At 44.1% G+C, this 22,084-nt stretch overlaps 1 protein-coding gene across 1 annotated transcript in view; it reads right to left on the bottom strand.

Annotated features, from left to right (window-relative positions):
- Nucleotides 1–698: 698 nt before the first annotated feature.
- Nucleotides 699–22,084, bottom strand: part of ZBTB11 (zinc finger and BTB domain containing 11) — a 32,427-nt gene continuing 11,041 nt past the window's right edge. Inside the window, exons 5-11 of the mRNA XM_006271772.4 lie at nt 16,488–16,667; nt 14,288–14,524; nt 12,901–13,045; nt 11,755–11,872; nt 9,015–9,173; nt 5,491–5,666; nt 699–4,386 (exon numbers count right to left, since the gene is read on the bottom strand). Of these exons, the coding sequence (XP_006271834.1) occupies nt 3,860–4,386; nt 5,491–5,666; nt 9,015–9,173; nt 11,755–11,872; nt 12,901–13,045; nt 14,288–14,524; nt 16,488–16,667 (1,542 nt within the window). The 3' untranslated portion in view covers nt 699–3,859. The remainder of the gene's footprint in view (nt 4,387–5,490; nt 5,667–9,014; nt 9,174–11,754; nt 11,873–12,900; nt 13,046–14,287; nt 14,525–16,487; nt 16,668–22,084) is intronic.

Here is a 22,084-nt window from a genome sequence, read left to right as displayed (position 1 = left end):
GTGTGCAGCAGCAGGGAGCCAACTCCCCCCTCCCCCCAGATAAGCCACCTGTGGCCCTGTCCCACTCCCCATGGCCACCCAGTCTGGTCCTGGGCCCCAAGCCCCAAACTGGCAGCAGCCCCAGCCCCAGCCCTGCCCAACTCCCTCCCTATAGGGGCCTCAATCCCAACTCCCTGTCCTGACTTACCTGCAGGAGCTGCTCTCCTGGCTGCCTGGCAGCCACGTGCATGCGAGTGAGCACATGCACATGGCACCCCCTGCCTGACTGCCCTCGTCCCACTCCCACCAGTCCCTTGCAGGCTGGAACTCTAACAGCCTGCAGAGAACTCTTTGCAACTGTGGAAAATGCACACTTCTCCATTAAAATGAAAAATCTGTTTTCTCCTCAGTTAAAAGGGGAACTCCACATTTTCTTCTGTTTTTCCATGGGAAACAGAAAACCCAGATTGGTGGTCATCAACAAAAAAGTCTAGAACTTGGAGCAGCAGCCTCACTATTCTTCATTTTGAGGGCTCATCAGTGGCACCAGGATCTCATCAGACTATTGAATATCTATAGCGATTTGCTGTGATTCACATTATTCATATCCAATTACCTGCGTAAGGTCCTTGCATTGAGGTGGGATAGAATCAATTCTGAAATGTGCTCGGGGGGGGGGGGGGGGGGGGGGGGGGGGGAAGTTGCTTAAAAGAAAAAAATTCATGGCAAAGCTGTTTATTTAATGACAGAAATAACCGTAACTTTATACATCTAACACCAAACAGAACAGCGGAATGTTCAAATCCATTATATTCACAGGAGCTTTGTAGGAATACATTATAAATGGACTGTTTCTCATGAGCCCCATTAAAAAAGAAATTTACCTTCTACAATCTCAGCTGCACGTGTACAGTCTGACATCACAAACTCTGCTGAGCCTTTTGCACTCTTAAGAACTGTATTTTGAAAAAAAGTTAAGGCAACCTCACAAATCCAGGAAGAGCAAAGCTAAGAATAACATTCCCTTCTTACCTCATGCCATCCTGAAAAAAGTAAGGCACAATAACATGTGTTGTGAAAAGGGCATAATTATCACTGATATTCCTGGCTTGATTTTGTTTGTGGGACAACTTTTTTGTAATGTTATTATTTGATTGGCAGGTTAATAAAACCAATTCATCCAGTTTCATGTTTAGAGTAGATATTAACGTTTTAAACTGAAATTAACAACTCTTTTTCCTCCTTGCCCGTAGGTTGGGCAGATAAATAAATAAATGCACCCAAGAATTAAGGTACTAACAGTATTGTTTTGTAAGAGAACACACTAAATATACAACTGCAAATCTAGCAATATTTACAAGGGGTTTTCCTGAATGCTTCCTCACCACATTGTCAATACATAATTGTATGCAAGTTACAAATATTGAACAAGTTTTAAAGTTTACCTAACAAGCTAGTAAAATCTTTTTCACATTATAATGGCTATAAGAAGTATTATGCTTACCTGTTTTCAGTTGATAACAAAATGGACAAATAGCTCCCCAGTGCATGTCCATAATGTTTCTGTGCACACAAATCTTCAGTAACTACAGCTAGCAGTATTTTTTCAAGTATACATTTTATTCTGGTTTTACTCCATATTTAGAGATAGCCACAATTCTAAAGGAGGCTGCAAGACGTATGCAAGTAGTAGACTATGTTTTTTGCTCTGTTAGAAGACATTCTGACCTTTGGAATACAGTGACCTACAGCTCAATTTTGAACCAAGGCAGGAATTCAGATTAAAATTAGTTATTGCTTTTGAGAGAGAAACATTTCTAACAGCAGTTTACATGCCTATGAAATCTAGAGCAATGGTCTTTACAGCTTAGTAAACTGAGATGTTCAACTGGTTAAGTGAAGTAGAGTATTTACAGAAACACTAATTCAAATGAGCCAGCCACTTTGACAAGGATTTTGCTCCACATTTTGTTTGACAGAGAGAGAAAACCAGTCTTGTGGGTTGATCCAGAAAGTTGCTATATAATCAACCTTGTGAGACTATCTAGCAGGGGCTAGTGGTTTTGGCTTCTTTTGGAGCAATCTTTTATAGATGCTTCTAATACTACATCTTTGAACAAACTGTCCCTAGACTCTTAAGTCTGCTTTAGTCCCCGACCTAAATGCTATCAATTTGCATTTTGCAGACAGAGTATATTGTAACACCGCTCAGGCTGAAATGAATGTATAGAGCTAATTCAAAAGGCAAGACAAAGTCAGCCCTCTTCAAGCATATGCCAAATTCACTTTTTTTCTCCGGCTGTACCTTAGCGCTCAGTGATAAACCACACATTTCACTCAAATGCTTTATAGTTCTGTTGCCTTCTCCTTATAGCAATGCTTTACTAAAAAGTAAGCTTCAGACATACCGAGCACATAACACTGCTTAATACAAATGAAACAGACAGGCAAGCATTACTGACCATGACAGTAATTTTAGCAAGCATGAAAAATAGATGCAAATGCTAGACAAAAGAAGCTTGTGCTTCCGACAAAGCTATAAGGATTCAGTTCATGAAGAGATACCAGCAAAAATATTGCATAGAATTTCTATAACATTAAAACACCTTCCCTTCAGTTTAATATATCCTTGATACAGAAAGGTGATGCAACGTGTAATGGTTAGGAACCTGCCCTGACAGAGTTTTCATTTAACTGCACTGCAATAAGTCCTTTGGAGATTTTCAGCCAGACTGTAACAAATCTGATGTGTGTGATATATCACAAAACTTATTCAACTCAGTTCTAACCTGGCCCTTCTCTCATGCCAGAAGTCCCAAGTGTCCAATGAGATCAATTAGCCACAACTGGGTGAAAACCAGATCAGAAGTAGTTTAAATTTCTTCAGCATATTTTTTACACCATTGCCAAAAAAAATACCAATTACATTTAACTGTTTTCTCTGTGGAAATTTCTGTTAAACTGAATACAAAGTTTAGACTTTATCTACATCCACCATAGTTTGCCTGCCTCGGGCACAACAAACAAAACAGAGGAGCACTTTGTTAACACAATTAAGTAATAGAATAATTCCCTTATAATAAGTGAAGAGCAGTTATATCCTACTGTACTCATGCAATTAACTGCTCTTCACTGGAACTAAGGAGCTCATTATCACTGCCTGGCTTGAACTCTCACAAACTATTGTTTGCAGAATCTTTAGGTGTACAACCTGTTACACACCAACTTCAATAATTTAGGCTAATTTTGCAAAATTCCTGGATACACTTTATAGATTTATACACAATTATCAGGTCTCCCCAAGGCAAACGAACCCAAACACAACACTTCAGCCCTTCCCAGGGAGTAGTGCACACTTCATGGTGCAGTCTAACATCCCCTGATCTGGGGAGTAAAAAGAGAGGACAGAACCTGCCACTGAAAAACCATTCATTGACCCTGATGAAATGCATTAAAACAAAGGCAAAAAGCTAGCGAAAGAGTTGTACAGTACTAATTTTTTAGCACAATTTCATTGTAAAAGTTAATTAAAAAATTACATGTTACTAACTGCCATTACACAGGAAACATTTTATTTTTAGACCTTTTTTGTACTCATTGACTATGACCAGTGCAGAAATCTTAGTCTTCAAACCCTTGGTCCACACACTGAAATATCTGGGGTTTGGGGGTTTTTTTGTTTTGCTTTGTTCTGGGAGGGTGTTTTTTCTTCTTTTTGTGATACTTGGATCAATACCATTTCGCAACCAAGATATTCAACATAGCAATTCAGTGTCTGAAAGTTACTCTCTTATTATAAGCCTCAAATATTCAATTAATATTTAGCTCATTACATGTCATAATGCCACATGCACTTCTTGTTTTCCATTACAAACTGCGTTCACTCTGTCTCTGTAACATGGGCCACTTCTACTTCTACAGTTTCAATGGCTTGTGTGACCTCAGCCATTTTTTGTCCTTGCTGTTGTGCCAATACATAATTTACTACCTGCATGATACTTTGGTCAGAAAGGGTGGACACTGATGTACATTCCTCAGTCGCCGCAACAGCTTCAATTGCTTCAAGTGTTTCTCCTGTCACTACCACGGTCTCAATCTCCTCACCACCCACATTAATCTCAGTTTCTTGTTCTTGCATGTCTGCTGCTAATATACTGATGGCATGTTCCACCTGTGTCCCTTGGTTATGAAACTGAAGGGTGTCCTTTTCCAGCATTATTTTACAAGGTACATAATCTCTGTGGAACTTGGTCATATGCTTTCGGAGCGTCCGAGCATCTATGTAAGCTTCACTACACACAGGGCAGATGTAGGGTCGCTCTCCGGTATGTGTCCTGACATGGCGCTTCAAGGAACGTGCATCAGCCCAAGCTACTCCACAAGTCAGGCATTCAAAAGGCTTCACACCTGTTTACAAAACGAGAGCAGGAAAACCTCACCAGATTTTGTAAGCCTGCATAAGTCACAAGAAATTGCCCCCAGGAAGAACAACGTTATAAAAAGGTAACTAGGAAACTATTTGCATTTCAAGAGGCTATAGAAGAGTCAATGCAAAAAAGAGGACAGAACCTGCCTCTTCCTTATAACTTTTAAGGACCTGTTGTCCAGTTCTATGGGGGGTGGGAGGAGGCAAACTCATTTACTACATGTTAATTTTGGACTGAGAAGTCTGCAAGAGAACAGTCTCCTAAAACATGTTTGTAAGCGCTCAGCTTAGCTCAACTCTGCTTTCAAAGTCAAGACTGAGTGCTTTTGAAAATCCTATTCTGAGTGTTACTGAACCCAATAAGAGTCAAGAGCCACTCTGTTTTGCCTAGAATGATATCACACTTCATCTAGTGTACAACCACAGAAGAGAGGTGGGAAAGGAAAGCTGAGAGGCCTACTGCAGGAAAAAAAAACAAACGCTTTTAGTTTTCTCCTGAAAACTCTCCAAAACCAGTGCCACAAACTGTCCAGACAAAATATCTGCTTTCAAAAAAAAGTGTTTCCTGATGTAGCGTCAGTGATTTTTCATTTTGAGACAGTTTCCTTAGACACAATTCCAGTCCCCTATTTTTAGTCCCCATTTTAAAATAGCGTGGTAACAAATTTAAGTCCAGAAGGAACACAGACTTTCACAACATTTTAGAAGTTTTCTAAATATTTGAAACCAATATTGTAACTGTGCCCCACTCTGAAAAATTGTGCATGTTTAATGTTTTGCCACAATAAATTACTTGCCAATTATAAACCTTTAGCCAAATCCCACAGAAAGCCTCATGGAAATATAGTTTTACTACAAATAGAGACCAATCCTTGCATGTGTCTGGTGCTGTGAAGACTTAGGAGATCCCTTTGGAAGTTACCAGAAGCACATTAACAAGGGTAAGTGTAGAGCTACCTCCCCTTGACAGGAAGATCTATAATTACTCCTTGAATGGACCTCCTTGAGGGAGTAATAAGGTTCTGAAGCTTCTGTCTTTTTGTAAAGAAATAGTATTTTTACAGAGAAGACAAAATCACTTATACCTTCATGATTGTTCATGTGTCTCCTGAACTCTCGAAGCTGGGTAAATTTTCTTCCACAGTGTTCACATACTCGTTCCAGATTTTGTTTTGCTCTCCCTTTCTTCCCGTGAGTGGCCTTCTTTACATGCCTTCTGTACAAAGCTTTCTCATAGAATTCTTTGCCGCATATGTTACACCTGAAATATATTGTTAAGTATAGAAAACCTACTTGAAACTAGGTGACTAGATAACTTTTAAGCCAAACGGGACAGTTTAAAGGGAATGCCAAAGTTCTAACTGAAAGTGTTAAGGTCTAACTCTCTGACATGAGAGGAGTATTTCAGAATGATTGCAAGACCACATGCTTTCTTATCCAGAAAAACAAACTTTCACTTGCCTTTCCAGAGACTGGAAGCCAGCCATACATTATTAAAGCAACATCACCCCCCCCCCAATTTTACTTCCAAAATTGATTTTATGAGCTACAATGAGTAACAGGATGCATCCTGTACACATGTTCTTTCTATTTTGGTGAAGGATAGTGAAAGCAAGGACAGGATTCAGATGCCCAAGGCCACCTTAACTTTGCATCATAATACCACTTTATCTTCATACATTTTAGGAAACAGACTAGAGAATCCTCCTAACATTGCACTCTAGAGCAGCAGTCAGTAACCTTTTGCAAAATGCTGGCCACAGATTGCAATTGGACCAAGTGCCACAGGCCACATCCCCCTCCAACTACTCCAGCAACAGAAAGCAGAGGCTGCAATGGGGAAGCACAGCCCTCCACATGGGCTGTAGCTGCTAGCTGGAAGGGGTGCGTCATTAGCAAAGGGAGGACCAGATCAAATATCTGAAGAATTGGCATGTCCTTAATAAAACACAGATTGGATTAAATCTATGCAGGCCAAATCTAATATCTTTGCAGGCTAGCTCCAATTCCTGCACAGGCTAGATCCGGCCCACAGACCATAGGTCCTATGGCATATCTCTGGATTTGAAGTACTGGCTTTTGTACCTTCCACAAAGGAAAATAGTGTAAGTATTCAATCAAGAAATGTAACCAGTGGTCTATAACCAAGCACATGTAGTATTAACTAGCCTCGAACATAAAAGGCTCTCTGGGCAGACTGAAAATCTTAACTGGACTGCATGCTACTAATGTTCAGTAACAGCAACATATCTCATTTTGTTTCCTGAAAAGTATTCCAAAGGGATACAACAACTACTTTTCAACCATCCCTGAAGATACTCAAAGAAAGTAAACACCAAGTGATTCAGATCATTCTTTCCAGTGATCTGTCTTTTTCCTAATTTACTAATTCCTAATCTTTGTTTCATTTATATAAGTGGTGTCAAAGATCTGGCCCCCAGAGCTGTATCATTCAGCCCCAGGTGCTGCCCATGGGTCTCAGAGCAACTCAAGGCAGAAGGTGGGGCATGCAGATAACCCTGCACGCTGCACACAGCACCTTCTAATTCATGTCCTGGAGCAGCAGAGCAGCTGCCACATGCAGCACAGCCCTGGAGCAGCTGTATGCCGCTCCAAGGCCATGCTGCCCATGGCTGTGACTCCAGGACCGTGTAACACAGATCTAGAGTAGCCAGAGCAGAACTGGGCCTCTCAGTGCTCATTCCAGCTGCTCTAGGACATGCACTGAAATGTGGTGTTGGTCTGCAGGTCCAATCCCACAGGGCTAAATGAGTTTGACACCCATGATTTATACTATGCATCAGTACCAATTTTACATTTTCTTCCAGATGTTTGCTAGAGATATAAATAGCAAAGGGCAACAAATTAATTCACAGTGGGCTATACTAGGGGCACGTCTGATCATTATGGTAATGATTACACTGAGCTCTATTATTTAGCTCATTAACCCATCCAATACATGCTACATTGATCCTATGCAAGACTAAAGAAACTAAAATACAGTACCAAATCAAATTCCTTCAAGAAGCTTTGCATCAGCCCTATCAACCAAACTCATATCAACTCAAACAGATGGCATGAGATTTCTAGTACTTCTCTCAGTTTCAACTAACCTGAGATAATGCAGCTTTCTTTCTATATGCAGAGAGGTGTTTAAGTTGCTGGTCATCCTCTTCTTTCATGTGGTTTGGTGTTCTTTAGCCAACACCAAATAAATCCCTGATCTGTGAATTCTCTCAAGATATCAATCCAACATCTAAGATCAAGTCTAATCTATATAGCTGATTTTCTAAATCAGCTCTATGAAGTCAGTCACTAAGGTGGCAGTCTTCATTAGGCCTGCGCGAATAGGTCAATATTTGATTCGGATCCAGCCAATTCAGAGGACAGCCATTCAATTCAGAGATTTGGATCACCGTCCCAAATCGATTCGGCTGAACCTTCAAGAGATTTGGCGCCGATTCAGAGAGATTCGGCGATTCAGATCAGCCGGGGAGAGGTAGGCACAGCCGGACGGCTCCTCCCCCCCGCCCCATCCCTGATGGCCCTCCCATCCGGCCCCAGTCCAGGAATAAAAAACAAACAAACACCCGCACTCACCGGCAATAACAGCGACTGTGGGGCCTCTGGGACCATGTGGCAGAGCTCCCCCACACAGCCCCCGGTCCCCAATCTCCCTCCCACCCTCACCTGGCCCCAGCATCCTGACAATTTAAAAACAAAGCCAAAAAGGCCCTGTACTCACCAGCTCTGGCAGTGGCGAACGGGGCCTCTGGGCACTCGTAGCAGAGCCCACCCTCACACACCACAGGGCAGTGGGGGGCAGCGGGTCTCGCCCCCCACACCTGGCACCTGTGCAGCAGCTGCCCCATGGCGTGGGTGCAGCACGGCTTAGCAGGACGCCAGGCGCTGGCTGGGACCTGGGCCACTGGGGCAAGTGGTGCCTGGCTCCGGCTGACAAGTGGAGCCACCCCAGCTCCCAAACAACGTGCAGCACTCTCCTGAGCCATGCTGCACCCATGCCATGGGGCAGCTGCCGTGTGGGTGCTAGGCCAAGAGGGGCAATCCCTGCTGCCACTTGCCAGGGGGGAGGTGGAGGCAGCAGGCGCATGGCATACCTCTCGCTCCCAGAGCTGCTGCATCCACATCAGCATTGGGAGCGGGGGCTCTGCTCTGCTCTGCCGCCACTTGCCAGACAGTGCAGGAGGCACAGGATGGCAGCACCGGAAGCAGGGGGCTATGCCCTGCTACCACTTGCCCCTTTCTGCCTGGAGCGAGCCATGCCCACACCCTGCCCCCCCAGCTTGTCCCAGCCCAAGCCCCAATCCCTCCCTCCCCCAACAGACTTACCATCTGGAGGCAGCTGGGGCTGAGCGGGCCTGTCTGGTCTATGGCCAGATCCCTGAATCGGCTGAATCTTTTCCAAATCAATTTGGAACTTTTACTTGGTCTCCTGATTCAAATCAGATTCAGAGATTTGGTCCCCGAATTAGGCCGAATCTCCTCCTAATCAAATCAGCTACCAAAGCTTCGCACAGCCCTAATCTTCACTGGTTCATTTAGAGCTTTGAATCTTTATTGCCATAGTTTATAATGCTCCTTCACTCACCTGTAAGGATCTGTGACAGAATGGGACTTCACATGTGAATACCAGTCTTTCTTCCAACTGTAACATTTCCCACAGAACTGGCACTGGAAAGGCTTCACATCAAGGTGTTTGTTCATGTGTTGCCGAAGGTCCCGAGCTTCATAGAAACTTTTATCACACCTGGAACAGTAAAGGTTTCACCCTTTCTCACTCAACCAAGACGAAGACAGCCATAGAGGGAAGGGTTGAAGACCACAATTTCAATGGCACAAACAAATTACAAGTTGCCTATAGTAGTTTGCTCTGGAAATCTGAAAGCAGTGGCAGACTTCAAGGATACAAAATGTACAGTATTAACCACACTATTTACCTACCAGCCTATGTCTTTGATTGACATTATTTCATTAATGTAACCCCCACCTGTAGAGCAAGAGAGATGAAAAGGAACAGCTAATTTGAAAACTTGGAATATAACTTGGAGGCTTCAGACATTTTTTACTTTTATGCTTTACTTTTGCCAGTTATTTTCACCTCAATTGTTATAACTGGGCGGGGGGGGAAAGAAAAAAGTTTGTTTAAAACCATATTCATCAATAAAATAATAGTTATGGCTAGTAACACATCACAAGTTAGAGTACTTAAAGCTTTTGCTCTATATGCTAGAAAAACTCGAACAGATTCAGTTGGTGGAGCCATAAAGGATTAAATACCAAGTCAGAGGCAAAACTACCAGTTACATTTTTCAACAATATTTCCTATCAATACAGCCACTGGACTATCAAGAACCCTGAGAAAAGCAAGTCAGAGGGACAAGGAACACTTACTCTTTAGGTCTCCATTTCTCAAAAAGCAAATGCCCCTTGCCCTAGAACAACTTCCTCCACACTCCACAACAGCATGTCTACAGGAGGCAAAGGTTCACTAACTCCTTTTTATCTAGGGTGACTATACGTCCCAGTTTGGCCAGAATAGTCCTGGATTCCATAGGCCAGTCCTGGCTGGTTGGTCAAAAGTCCTGGGCCAAAGTCCAGTGGGCAGGCTGGACCCTATCTTTAGACTACTATAAAAGATTTGTTTTAACCAAGAAGTTACTTCCTTCCCTTGCAGACCTAGGAGTTTTGCTTTTCAGAAAGCTCTGCCTACCAGCCTGCCTCTCTGCTTGTTATAGTATTCCAGGGCTTTGTCAGGTCATAGCAACAGGGAATACACAAGGTAGAAAGACTTGTAGGCAAAGATGCCCCCAAACCAGAACTTCTAAATCTACTAGGAACAAAATCACTCTCAGTTTGACAAGCCTCCCAAGAGAAGTAGGTTTGGCCAGAATTCAAAATGTCCTGTTCTGTGGCAAATGCTGAAAAACTGATGTTGTTTCATATGAGAACAACAACCTCAACATGCCTGGCAGAATAGCTGAAACTCTAGACAAGAAATGAAAACATACTTTTCAAAACAATATTGACAGGGTTCCTTAAACCACCTATATACGCAGCAGCGCAACTTTCAATTTACATTACTGTGCAGATGGGAGGCTGACGTTCTCTGGTTTTCTGGGCTCCTTGCTCCTCAGCACGGAGCTGTTCCAGACTAGATTTGAGATTTACAAGCTGGTGGCTCTGTGCTTGCTCACTAGAATAATGGAAGAGTTATCAAATGGCATTTTTGTTGGAAGATTTCCAGCCAGCTAGACTACAGAAGAAACAAAACTTATGGAGGTTTAACCAATTAAGAAAAAATCCTGAGACGGGGCTGACCAAAGATCTCCATGAGGAGCTAAACCAGGGAGACAATTAACAACCAGAGTCTGGAATAAAATGTTGATGTCTGCCAGCTTCAGCTAGTGAAGATCAATGACAGTGTGAATTAGGTCCTTTTTGCCTTAATTCTGGAGGACTCTGACTAGAGACTTGCTGATGCCACAACTGACTCAGTGCAGTATATTCAAAGATGCAACTGAATGTAAACAGGCTTCAATTATTCCTCCTTCAAAATACATATTCTTTCTCCCAAAGCATTAAGTAATTCTACCTCTTCCCCACCCCCAACTTGATTTTATTTGCTCTGGGTTTTCAGTTTCTGGTAGTGTCAGAAAGTATTAAGAAGCTTCTACACTTTGCCACAAAAGTAAAGAGAAGTATTTTGTACAGTTACAAAAACATTATAGATGCTTATAAAGACAGCAATGCCCGAGACAGGTTTCAAAGCATTTAAAAAACATGTATTAATTCTCAGTAGCAGAATGTTTTGTATGTAGTTAGTAAACAATATTATAAGCCTATTCAATAAAGGAAGAGGGGAAGATATTTAAAGGCACTAATGTACTGTGCACTCTGGAAGTTTACTATCCTGAACTGTTACTGTATGCAACTGTATGTTACAAGGCATGCACCCACATAAACAGAGATTAGTAAATACTGTAAAATAGGGCCTAGAGCAGAATAGAGACTGTTCACCTGTGAAGAGCTGCTATCTCTATTACACATTTTAAAACAAACTATGAAACTATTACTTAGAGAAGCACGTAAAAAAACAACCACTCAACGAACCAGACTACTCCATATTCAAATCTGACTTGAAAAGCACAAATAAGATCATTAAGATCAAGACCATCTTCGCTACCAAATGAGCTAGACAAAACTTAATTTTCCCTTCTAGAACTTTATACACTTTATTCTGGAAAACTGACCAGTTCTACATGACCAAGTATGGCATAATTAAACTATCTTCAGTAATCCCAGGAATTTAATGATTATTTTATACTTACTGGGTACACTGATATCCACGAACTTCAGGCTTTGGCTGGTGTTTCTTGATATGCTTACTGAGTCCGGAGGCTCTATGAAAAGAGTTCCCACAGATGGAGCAAAGATACTTAGATTCTCCTGGTAAACCAAAAGAACATATTACATACAAGGCCATGTCTCCTACAGGGGCTCCATCTCCCTGCAGTACTTTAGAGGGAATATACCCCTTTCACAGAATTTGTCTGAACTACTCGGAGCATTAGCTCTGCAGCAAGAGGGAGATATATAATACATGACTGGAATTTTAAAGTGTATTCTTTATAAGATCTTACATAAATGTAGTTGTGTGCAAGATAAAAGCTAAAAAAGCAACTCTAAAATTTTAGTGGAATGAAGGTTTGGTTTTTTTTTTTAAAAAAGAAAACCTCAACAGGTCTCAAATTGTATGAATAACTTTACCCCCTCCCATACAGACACTTGAAGAGGCATCTACTCCATAGCTCAACAACTACAGAATGCAAAATTCAACTTAACAGCTTTTTCACATCATATGCATACATTTAAGAAAAATCTCTTGATGCACACATATCAACCTTATACATTACAAACAGCAAATGCTTAATTTCTTAGCATTTATATAATGCTTTATTACAGAAAAATCTTTGAAAAAAATTAAATGTAGGAAGGCAATTGAAACTGAAGATATGCAACATAACTTGATTAATTTCCCTCAGAAACAAACAATAAGTCTAAGAGGTTTCAGCTGCTGTTAACCTATTCCCTGAAAGGTACCATTTCTCAGATGCAAACCCTACAGGTATAAATATACAGAGTGAGCTGATGAGAAATCCCTACATACAGGCAGTAAATTCTTCAAAGCAAGAAATTGTGCTAGGTTCTTTACAGAATATAGAATAAGACATTTTGGACATCAGAAAAATAAGGCTAGTTTTATTGCGATTTTCTTAGATCCCAGAAGAACAATTTAAAACGAATGTATGTATACAGCATATGGAAAGGAAGATTTTATCTGTAACTTGTCACCTCCTTAATAGTCAGGACAGCTGTACATTAACTGCTGTATTTCCAAAAGCAAAAACTGAAATCCATCAACATTTACAATGTGCCAGAGCTGCTCCAAGATAAACAGAGGAGAAACCATTTACCTGTATGAATGCTCATGTGTTCCTGAAGACTCCGTTTTGTGACAAAAGACTTTTCACACAATTCACATTTAAACTGCTTCTGTGCTTCATGAAGAGCTAAGTGCATTTTTAATCCATGCTTGTAAGTAAATGTTTTTCCACAAACCTAAGGAGAAAAGCCCCACCAAGGTAAAGCACATACACACCAGTTTAAAAGAAACTTTAAAGCCACTGCAACAAAGACAGTATTGCAAAGACAGCATTGCATTTTATCGTAACTTTCAGTCCATAAATGTTCACTTCTCTTAAACTACAAGGCAAAAATCAGCATTTTTTCTTGGGAAATCTAGCTAATCACACTTATGGTTTCTTGTTGGAGAACAATTGTGATGTATTTCTTGCTGGAAAAGCAGCCACATGCCCCTGAGTAAAAGGTCATTTTTCCCTAAAAAAATATGGAACACTTCAGTGACTTGTCATTATCAGCAACCACAACTACATCCTAGTAGTAACATGTTTCTTCCAGAAAAGCCAGGCAGGGTGAGTTAGCACATCCATATGAGAGCTAAGCAAAGCCTGTATTCCAGCACTATTGGTATGAAATCACTAAGTCAGGGGCGGGCAATTATTTTGGGCAGAGGGCCATTTACCCAGTTTTGGCAGGCTGTTGAGGGTCGCATGGGTAGCCCCGCCCCGTGACAGGTGCGCCACCCTCTGGTCACCATCTTGGGACCAACATCCCAATGTCTTGGGACCAAGGTCCCGGGGCCAGCACTGGTGTGGCCCAAAACGGGGCACAGGCTGGCAAGGGTCTGTGGAGCCAGGCTGGGCTGCACCAGCAGGGAGAGGGGAGATAGCCCAGCTCCATAGAGCCCCTGCCAGCTGGGACCCCGCACACCTGTCACCTTGCTCTAGGCCCCACCAGCACTGGCCCCAGGACACTGGTGCGGGCCCCGTGCTCCTGCTGACTCCCTGCCTGCTCACACCAAGTGCCCCCAGCCCGGGGTACAAGCAGGGGGCAGCGGTCAGCCCCGACCCCCTGCTCGCCACCAGGGAAGAAGCTGGTGCTGAGCATGGGGAAGTGGACCCCTTGCCTGCCCCATGGCTAGTGCTCCCTGCTACAGGCGCTTGCAGCCCATGTGGGGCTGTCTGGAGCAGGCACAGGCAGCCTCATGCAGGCTGCAGGTGGCTGCTGTGAGGAGCGCTGGCCATGGGCCGGGCGAGGGGCCACTTTTCCCCGCGCTCTGCACCATCTTGTAACCCACCCCACTGCCAGCCTGGGGGTTTCACAAAGCTATTTCTAAAACAATAGAATAACCTAACCTTTTTAATATGTAGGGAATCTACAAATACAGCAAGAAATCATTACATATTTTAAAGAGATCAGGAAAAGATTAATTTTTGCTACCTTGCATCCATGTGGCTTTACACCTGTATGTTTGAGCATATGTATTCTGAGAGAATAAAGCTTAGGTAGAGTTCTTCCACATATATCACATATAAACTCCCTCTTGGTTCTCCCTTTCACTTCTGACATTCCCATCTCTTCTATGCTGGCAGTTGCAGTCCTCACTTCATTTTTTCGGGTATGCCGAACAAGATGAGCTCGTAGAGAAGCACCATATTGAAATTCTTTTTTACACAGCTAGGAAAGAAATTTTGGAACTGTAATGTGCCCCTATTTCTTTAAACATATATGTATCACATATATTACACGTATATGTATCAACCATTTAAAATGGTACGTGGAAGGATTTCTGTTAACAATCTGAATCTTTTTAAAGTCACAGCATTAGAGTAACATTGGTGGCTGGTCTTTAAATGCAAATGCACTGCACCTCATCTTATTTTTCAGAAATTTTTCTCCATTAGTTTTGAAATGTAAATAGTTGCCCAGATGAGGAGGACCAGGTTAGAGTGCTTCTGGAGGGGCTGGATGTGTTCAAGTCAGCAGGTCCAGATGCTCTCCATCTCAGGGTGTTGAGGAAGCTAGCAGGGGTTATTGCTGGGCCCTTGGCACAGCTTTATGAGCGCTCATGGTGCTCGGGCCAGGTGCCAAATGATTGGAAGATAGCCAATGTGGTCCCCATCTTTAAGAAAGGGAGAAGGGAGGACCCGGGCCGTCAGTCTTACCTCAATCCTGGGGAAACTCTTTGAGAAGATCAAGGAGCACATCTGTGATGGGCCGGCATGGGGGATGATGCCGAAGGGCAACCAGCACAGTTTCATTAGGGGCAGGTCATATCAGACCAACCCGATTGCCTTTTACGATCAGGTCACAAAAACATTGGATGCAGGTGTTGCCGTGGATGTAGTCTTTCCGGACTTCAGCAAGGCCTTTGACACTGTCGACCACCCCATCCTCATTAAAAAACTAGGCGACTGTGGCATCGATGCCTATACAGTCAGATGGATTGCTAATTGGCTGAAGGGTCATACTCAGAGGGTGGTGGTGGATGGGTCATATTCGACCTGGGGGGAAGTGGGCAGCGGAGTCCCCCAGGGCTCGGGCCTTGGGCCCGTACTGTTCAATTTCTTTATCAGTGATTTGGACGACGGGATGAAAAGCAACCTGTTCAAATTTGCTGATGATACCAAAATTTGGGGTGAGGTGGGCATGCTAGGAGGGAGGGAGGGAAAGACTGCAGAAAGACCTGGATAGGTTGCAGGGGTGGGCTAACAAAAACAGAATGCGTTTCAATATGGACAAGTGCTGGATGCTGCACTTGGGCAGCAGTAACCGGCAGCAAACTTATAAGATGGGAAACTCCCTTCTTGAGAGCACGGAGGCAGAAAGGGATCTTGGAGTCATCACTGACTCCAAGACGAATATGGGCCGACAATGTGAGGTCGTGGTCGGCAGGGCTAACCGAACCCGATCGTGCATCCACAGGTGCATCTCAAGTAGGTCCAAGGAGGTGATCCTCCCCCTCTACGTGACACTGGTCAGGCCACAGCTGGAGTACTGTGTCCAGTTCTGGGCACCCCGCTTCAAGAGGGACGTGGACATCACTGAGAGGGTCCAGAGGAGGGCCACCCGCATGATCTGGGGACAGCAGAGCAGACCCTACAATGAGAGGCTACGGGACCTGAACCTGTTCAGCCTTCACAAGAGAAGGCTGAGGGGGGACCTTGTGACCGTCTATAAACTCACTAGGGGGGACCAGAAGGGTTTGGGGGAGACCTTGTTTCCCCTAGCGCCCCCCGGGATAACAAGGAATAACAGCCACAAGTTGTTGGAGATTAAGTTTAGATTAGACATCCGTAGAAACTACTTCACAGTTAGGGTGGCTAGGACCTGGAACCAACTTCCTAGGGAAGTGGTGCTGGCTCCTACCCTGGGGGTCTTTAACAAGTGGCTCGATGCCTACCTGGCTGGGGTCACTTGAGCCCAGTTTCCCTCCTGCCCAGGCAGGGGGTCGGACTTGAAGATCTACAAGGTCCCTTCCAACCCTGCTTCTATGATTCCATGAACTACTGGAGAAGCAGCTCTGTACTGGTTAGTTCCCACAAATTTTCCAGACAAAGCTAGAGCAAATGCAGCAACACAGGGAACAATTATCAACTGAAAAGAAACGTAAAACTATTTAAAAGCCACAAAAGCTTACCGGGCACTTGTACTCTTTAGTTCTCTCATGTTTCAGTGTGTGCATTATAAGTGCATAACGCCGCTGAAAAACCATTCCACATTCAGTACATTTGTGCTGAGCTTCTACCTCACTGTTCTCTGTGGAATCTCTCTTGGGTTGCTTCATTTTCTTTCCTCTTTGCACTAACTTCATGGCAGCCTAGATTGGGGGGAAAGGAAAATACATACTTGAATAATAATTGTTTATATTCTATCACATGCTTTATTTTAAGTAACAACCTTCACTATGGTATTTTCAGTCAGTTGTTATAATTTCAGTGAAGTTAATAGAAACTGTTTAAAAAGAAAACTGAACCCATCATAATACAGAAGAGCATGAGTTGGGAAGAGGGTGGCTTTGCTTTTTTAATCATAAACTGGTTTTCATCTTAGATGCTGACCATTCAGTTTAGATGCTTCTAAATTTTCAATGCATAAGCTTGCTTTGAATAACTGATTTTAAAACAACAGGTTGCAGAGCTTCGGCAAGTTCTTCATATGATCATGGTGTCTATATCAGGCAGAGAAGAATTATTTTCTTCATTCAAAGTTCCTTTTTCAGGATTTTCTTCACTTTAAAAAAAAGTAAATCAGCTAAACCAATACACGTTTACCAATTGCTTACAGTGTGGTTTGAGAGTTTCAGAATAACATTAAGATTTATAAAATAAACCTTAACGTTATTTTCACTCGGTTTCCCAGCAGTGGTACAAAGCATCTCTTAGATCAAGCATCACAAGTAAAATTAGACAGGAGACTGTCTTAAAATGGATTGTGACCTACCCCCTCTTCCTCCACCTCTCAGTAGTGTGAACCCACACCCCTGCATAAGTTTAGGTATGTTTCATGGCTATGAACATCTGTTCTCACATTGAATCATAGAAAATTAGGGATGAATGGGACCACAGATCTAGTTCAACACCCTGCTCAAAGCAGGACCATTCCCACCTATATCAATCCAGCCAAGGCTCTGTCTAGCCGGATATTAAAAACCTCTGGGGAGGAAGATTCCACAGCCTCTCTAGGTAACCTGTTCCAGTGCTTCATTACCCTCCTAGTGAGAAAGTTTTTCCCAATATCCAACTTAAACCTTCCTTGCCAAAATTTGAGACCAGTTCCTTGTTCTGTCATCTGCCATTACTGAGAACGGTCTAGCTCCATCGTCTTTGAAACCACCCTTCAGGTAGTTGAAGGATACTATTAAATCTCCCCCTCCCCCCCAGTCTTCTCCGCTCCTAATTAAATAAAATCAATTCCCACAGTCTATCCTCAGAAGTCATGTGCCCCATCCCCATAACCATTTTCACTGCCTTCTGCTGGACTCTCTCCAGCCTGTCCACATCATTTCTTGAACATTGTACTCCACATGTGGCCTCATCCGTGCAGAATAGAAGGGAATAATCACTTCCCTCAATCTGCTGGCAATGCTTCTACGAATGCAGACCAGTGTGCCATCAGCCTTCTTCGCACCAAGGGCACACTGTTAGTTCATATTCACCTTACAGTCCCCTGTAGCTCCCGGAGCAGGCCCTTTTCAGCAGAGCTGCTGCCCAGCCAGACACTCCCCAGGCTGTAGTGGTACATGGGATTGTTCTGTCCTAAGTGCAGAACTTTGCATTTGTCCTTATTGAACCTCATGAGATTTCTTTTGGTTCAATCCTCCAATTTGTTTAGGTCACCCAGAATCCTGGCTCTACCCTGCAGTGTATCTACTACTTCCCTTTGCTTGGTGTCATCTGAAAACTTGCTGAGGGTTCACTGTATCCCATCTTCCAGGTCATTAATGAAGATATTGAACAAAACCAGTCCCAGGAACGACCCTGGGGCACTCCACTTGATACCAGCTGCCAACTAGACATCAAGGCTTCAATTTTAGTCTAAAACAGATGGACTTCAATTACTAAGCAGCTGCAGACCCATCCTGCAGGGATAAGGCCACTATCACTACCCTGAATACACTCACTGATGTATACTAGACAGACAAAAGCATAGAAAAAGGCAGATTGACTTTGACTGCTATGACCCCATTCAAAACATCTCGTGTCAAAGGCAGTCACTAGCCCATGACAAATATAGCTTGGATAGCATAGAGAGAGCAAACCGAAGCTGCTGTGCAACAGTTAATATACCTGGAAACTCAACTTGGGTTGCTTGTCTTAAGAATTGTTAATCTTCAAAATTACAGCATGCAAGACAGGCTCTTTTTGTTTAAGGGTATTTTCAGTTTTGCTGAAGATCTTTCCCAAAAAATAATTAGCAACATATGTTAGGGAAAGCTAGAATCAGGTAATCTTATGAAGGTAAGATTACTAACATGGGTTTTTAAGTGGCAACTTCTAACCATTTAGACTGCAATTTCCTCTGCTGGATATATTTCAAGCTAAATTATTTTCTCCCTATATTTGGGGGAAAGTAATCCAAAGGGCTTCCAAGAGCAACATTAAGAAAGTAAAATAAAACTTTTCCCCCCTCTATTTTCTGCCCTCCATGCTTTGTAGCAGATACAGGGGTGGTATCCTTTTTCAGGAATATCCACTTTGGCCAAATGTGGGTAGTTTTCAGAGGCAGCAAATCATAAAGTCTCTGAAAAATCAGTTTGCTCACGACCATTCAAGCTCATTACAATTTGACCAATACTCCATTTATATTGAGTATGCTCATCCCCAGAGATCTCCAACTGGCCAATTGCAATGGCTGTACTCCTACTCAGAACTCACCACTATTTTTCTACAATTCTTCCTTCTGGCTACTGCAGAAGCACCAGAACAGAGGTAAAGGAAACTGTCCTCCCTCAAACTCTCAAATCATTCATACTGGCACTCAGAAGCATGGAGGATGAAGAAATAGCTTGCCAAAAGCGATAAAGAATAGGTGAGGGCACAAGGAGGCTAAGAAAGGGAAGGCTGGGAATAGTAAGACCAGAGAACAGGAACAGCCTGGAAGACGAAAGGAGCACAGGGGGCTTAAAAGAGTTTGACGGGAAAAAGGATGTCCCTTCCAGAACCCAGAACTGAATCTGAACTCTATGGCAGTGGTTAGCAGCCTTTTGTGGGTATGGGCTCCCCACCTCTGAGCAGTCAGCTGCCAGTTTCCCTAAACCCTCGGCAGTGAAGGCAGCTCAGATGCTATGGAGCAGCAAGCTCTGCAGTGCAAGGAAGTACTGTGGAGGGTATAGGCAGCACAGTACAGCTCCATGACAGCGATATGCTTCATGCACCACAGGTTACCAATCTCTGCTTTATGATGATTAAGTATCTGTGAGGCTGGCTCATGAGGAGGAAACCATCTTAATACCACAACCACCACTACCAGTTATCCTATTAGCTCAAGGGGTAGAAGCCTGGGCTTCAGAGCTTAATCCTCTTGATGACCCAGAGGGGAATCAATACCATTCCCCAGGATGGAATTTGGTTTTGCCATTTAGTTAAAACAAACATACACCCCTTCTCCTCATTTCATGATGTAATGAAGCAGATTATATTAAAAGGATGTTTAAAAACTGGAAAATAATGCACCCAAGTTAGAAGACTTAATCTTAGTCTGTCTCCCAGCAGCTGGCAAATAAATCTATTGTGGTGGAAAGGGAGGGGAGAGGGAAGGGGCATGGGGGGCAGATCAACACCTGCCATGGCGAGGGAGGTAGAGGGCAGGGGCAAGTGCTGCCCAGCTGGGGTTGGGTGGGGCATGGGACGGAGCCACAGCTTGTCCGGGGGGTGGGCGGGGCAGCTCCTGCCACTATGTGCACCCCTGGAGGGCATGGGGGGGGGGGGGCGGAGTGTGCCCCCCAGATCTACATGGGGCAGGGTGTGCAGGCTGCAGCTACGGGCTGTGTCAAGATCTTCTCGGTGGAGGCTGGGCTCAGGGAAGGCAGTGGTGGCGCTGGAAGGGGGCTACAGCCACTCCAAATTTCACTGTAGCTCCCTATAGCGCCACTCCCAGCACCGCCACCACCCGCCTGGCACAGCCCCAGCTCTTCCTGGCACATGGGGAGGCAGGGGAGTTGAAACAGGGCTGTGTCAGGTGGGCAGCCGCGGCGTTGGGAGGGGGAGTTGGGCGGGGCTATGGCAAAATTTGGGGTGGCTGCAGCCCCCTCTCAGTGCTGCTGCCACCTGCCCCAAGCCCAGCCCCTTCTAAGAGCATAGCGTAGCCCTGGCTCCAGCCTGCCCACCCAGCGTAGATCCAGGGGGCACATGGCCCCCTACCCCCGTGCTCTCCCATGGTACACGCAGCAGCAAGAGCTGCTCCCCACCACCCCTGGATGAGTTGCAGATCCATCCCATGTCTCACCCTAGCCCAGCTTGACAGCACCTGCTGCCTCCCTCCCTCACTGCTGTGGCCACCGATCTGCTCCCCACATGCCCCTTCCCTCCCCGCTCCCCTTCCACCACAACAGACTTACCAGCTGCATGCAGCTTTTCAAGCTGCCAGGCTCTGCTCCTTGCTGCCTGCATGCTGTGCTGCAGCTGCACACATACACAGGCATTTAATTGGCCAAACTATTGGCCACTTTAAGCTGATTTCCGATACAGCCAATTTTCTTTATATTGGTACTGATCCGATATTGGATCGATGTATCGGTACACCTCTATTCAATGGTATTACCACATACATTGTTTTTGTTTTTTTACTGTAAGAGCCCTGCATTATTCTGTGCACTGGAAAGTCACAAGGGAAGAACCCCCCACTCCAAAGAAAAAAAATAAATGCTGTTTTCTTAGGATCCTGCCTTCATCTGATAAGTCAATGGGCTGCACAAATTGCTTATCTTGAGGAAGGGAGCTACAGGAAGAGAAAGGAAAGCTGATGTCCAAGGCAACCGAATGCTACCCTGGAGAACCGGAATCTGGGCAAGTCACTTACAGGGTGTCAAACATGCAGCCTGTGGGCCAAATCCAGCCTCCAAAGCCTCTCTGTCCAACCCACTAAGCTACCAATAGGCTACCAGAAGTTTGAGGGGGTCATAACCTGCCAGAAGGTTCACTGCTGTAGTTGTCCCCAAATTCATAACCACTTCTCCAAACCTGCTGGCCTCGGGTTCAAATCCAGCCTGGGCTCCTGGTCAATCTGACACACCTGTGAAACTTCTGATTTAAGTCAGGGGGGTCACTAACTATAGTTCTCATTTTGAGACAACGGGATATTTGCAGATTAACACAGAAGTGTAACTGAAGTCAATGGGAGCTAGGTTTGACCTTTGACTTCAAGTTATTTAAAAGGTAAGAGTTCTAAAAAGTTATTCACTAGACCAGAGGGCTTCAACCTTTAAGAAGTATATCCCACCTAGACTGTACCCCCTGGACGAGCTGGGAGGGGAGGGGGGGGGGGATGGGGCGGAAGGAGACACACAGACAGACGACATGATGACGATAACAGCCGGCCAATAGGGCAGGAGGGTGCTGGTGCTGCATAGCAGCAGAATGTTTCCTAAGTACCCCCACTTCTCCGTGCCACCACTGTGTACCCTGTGGGGCCTTCCCAAGTACCCCCAGGAGTATGCGTACCCCCAGTTCACAACCCCTGAACTAGACATTTTGAACAAAACTGGGGACGCTTTCCTGTATTTACTTTAATTTCTAT

The sequence above is a fragment of the Alligator mississippiensis genome, chromosome 1 (assembly GCF_030867095.1).
Source record: "Alligator mississippiensis isolate rAllMis1 chromosome 1, rAllMis1, whole genome shotgun sequence".
Taxonomy (NCBI): Eukaryota; Metazoa; Chordata; order Crocodylia; family Alligatoridae; genus Alligator; species Alligator mississippiensis.
The sequence above is the reverse complement of the archived record's forward strand: the minus strand, read 5'-3'. Positions and strand labels throughout refer to the sequence as shown.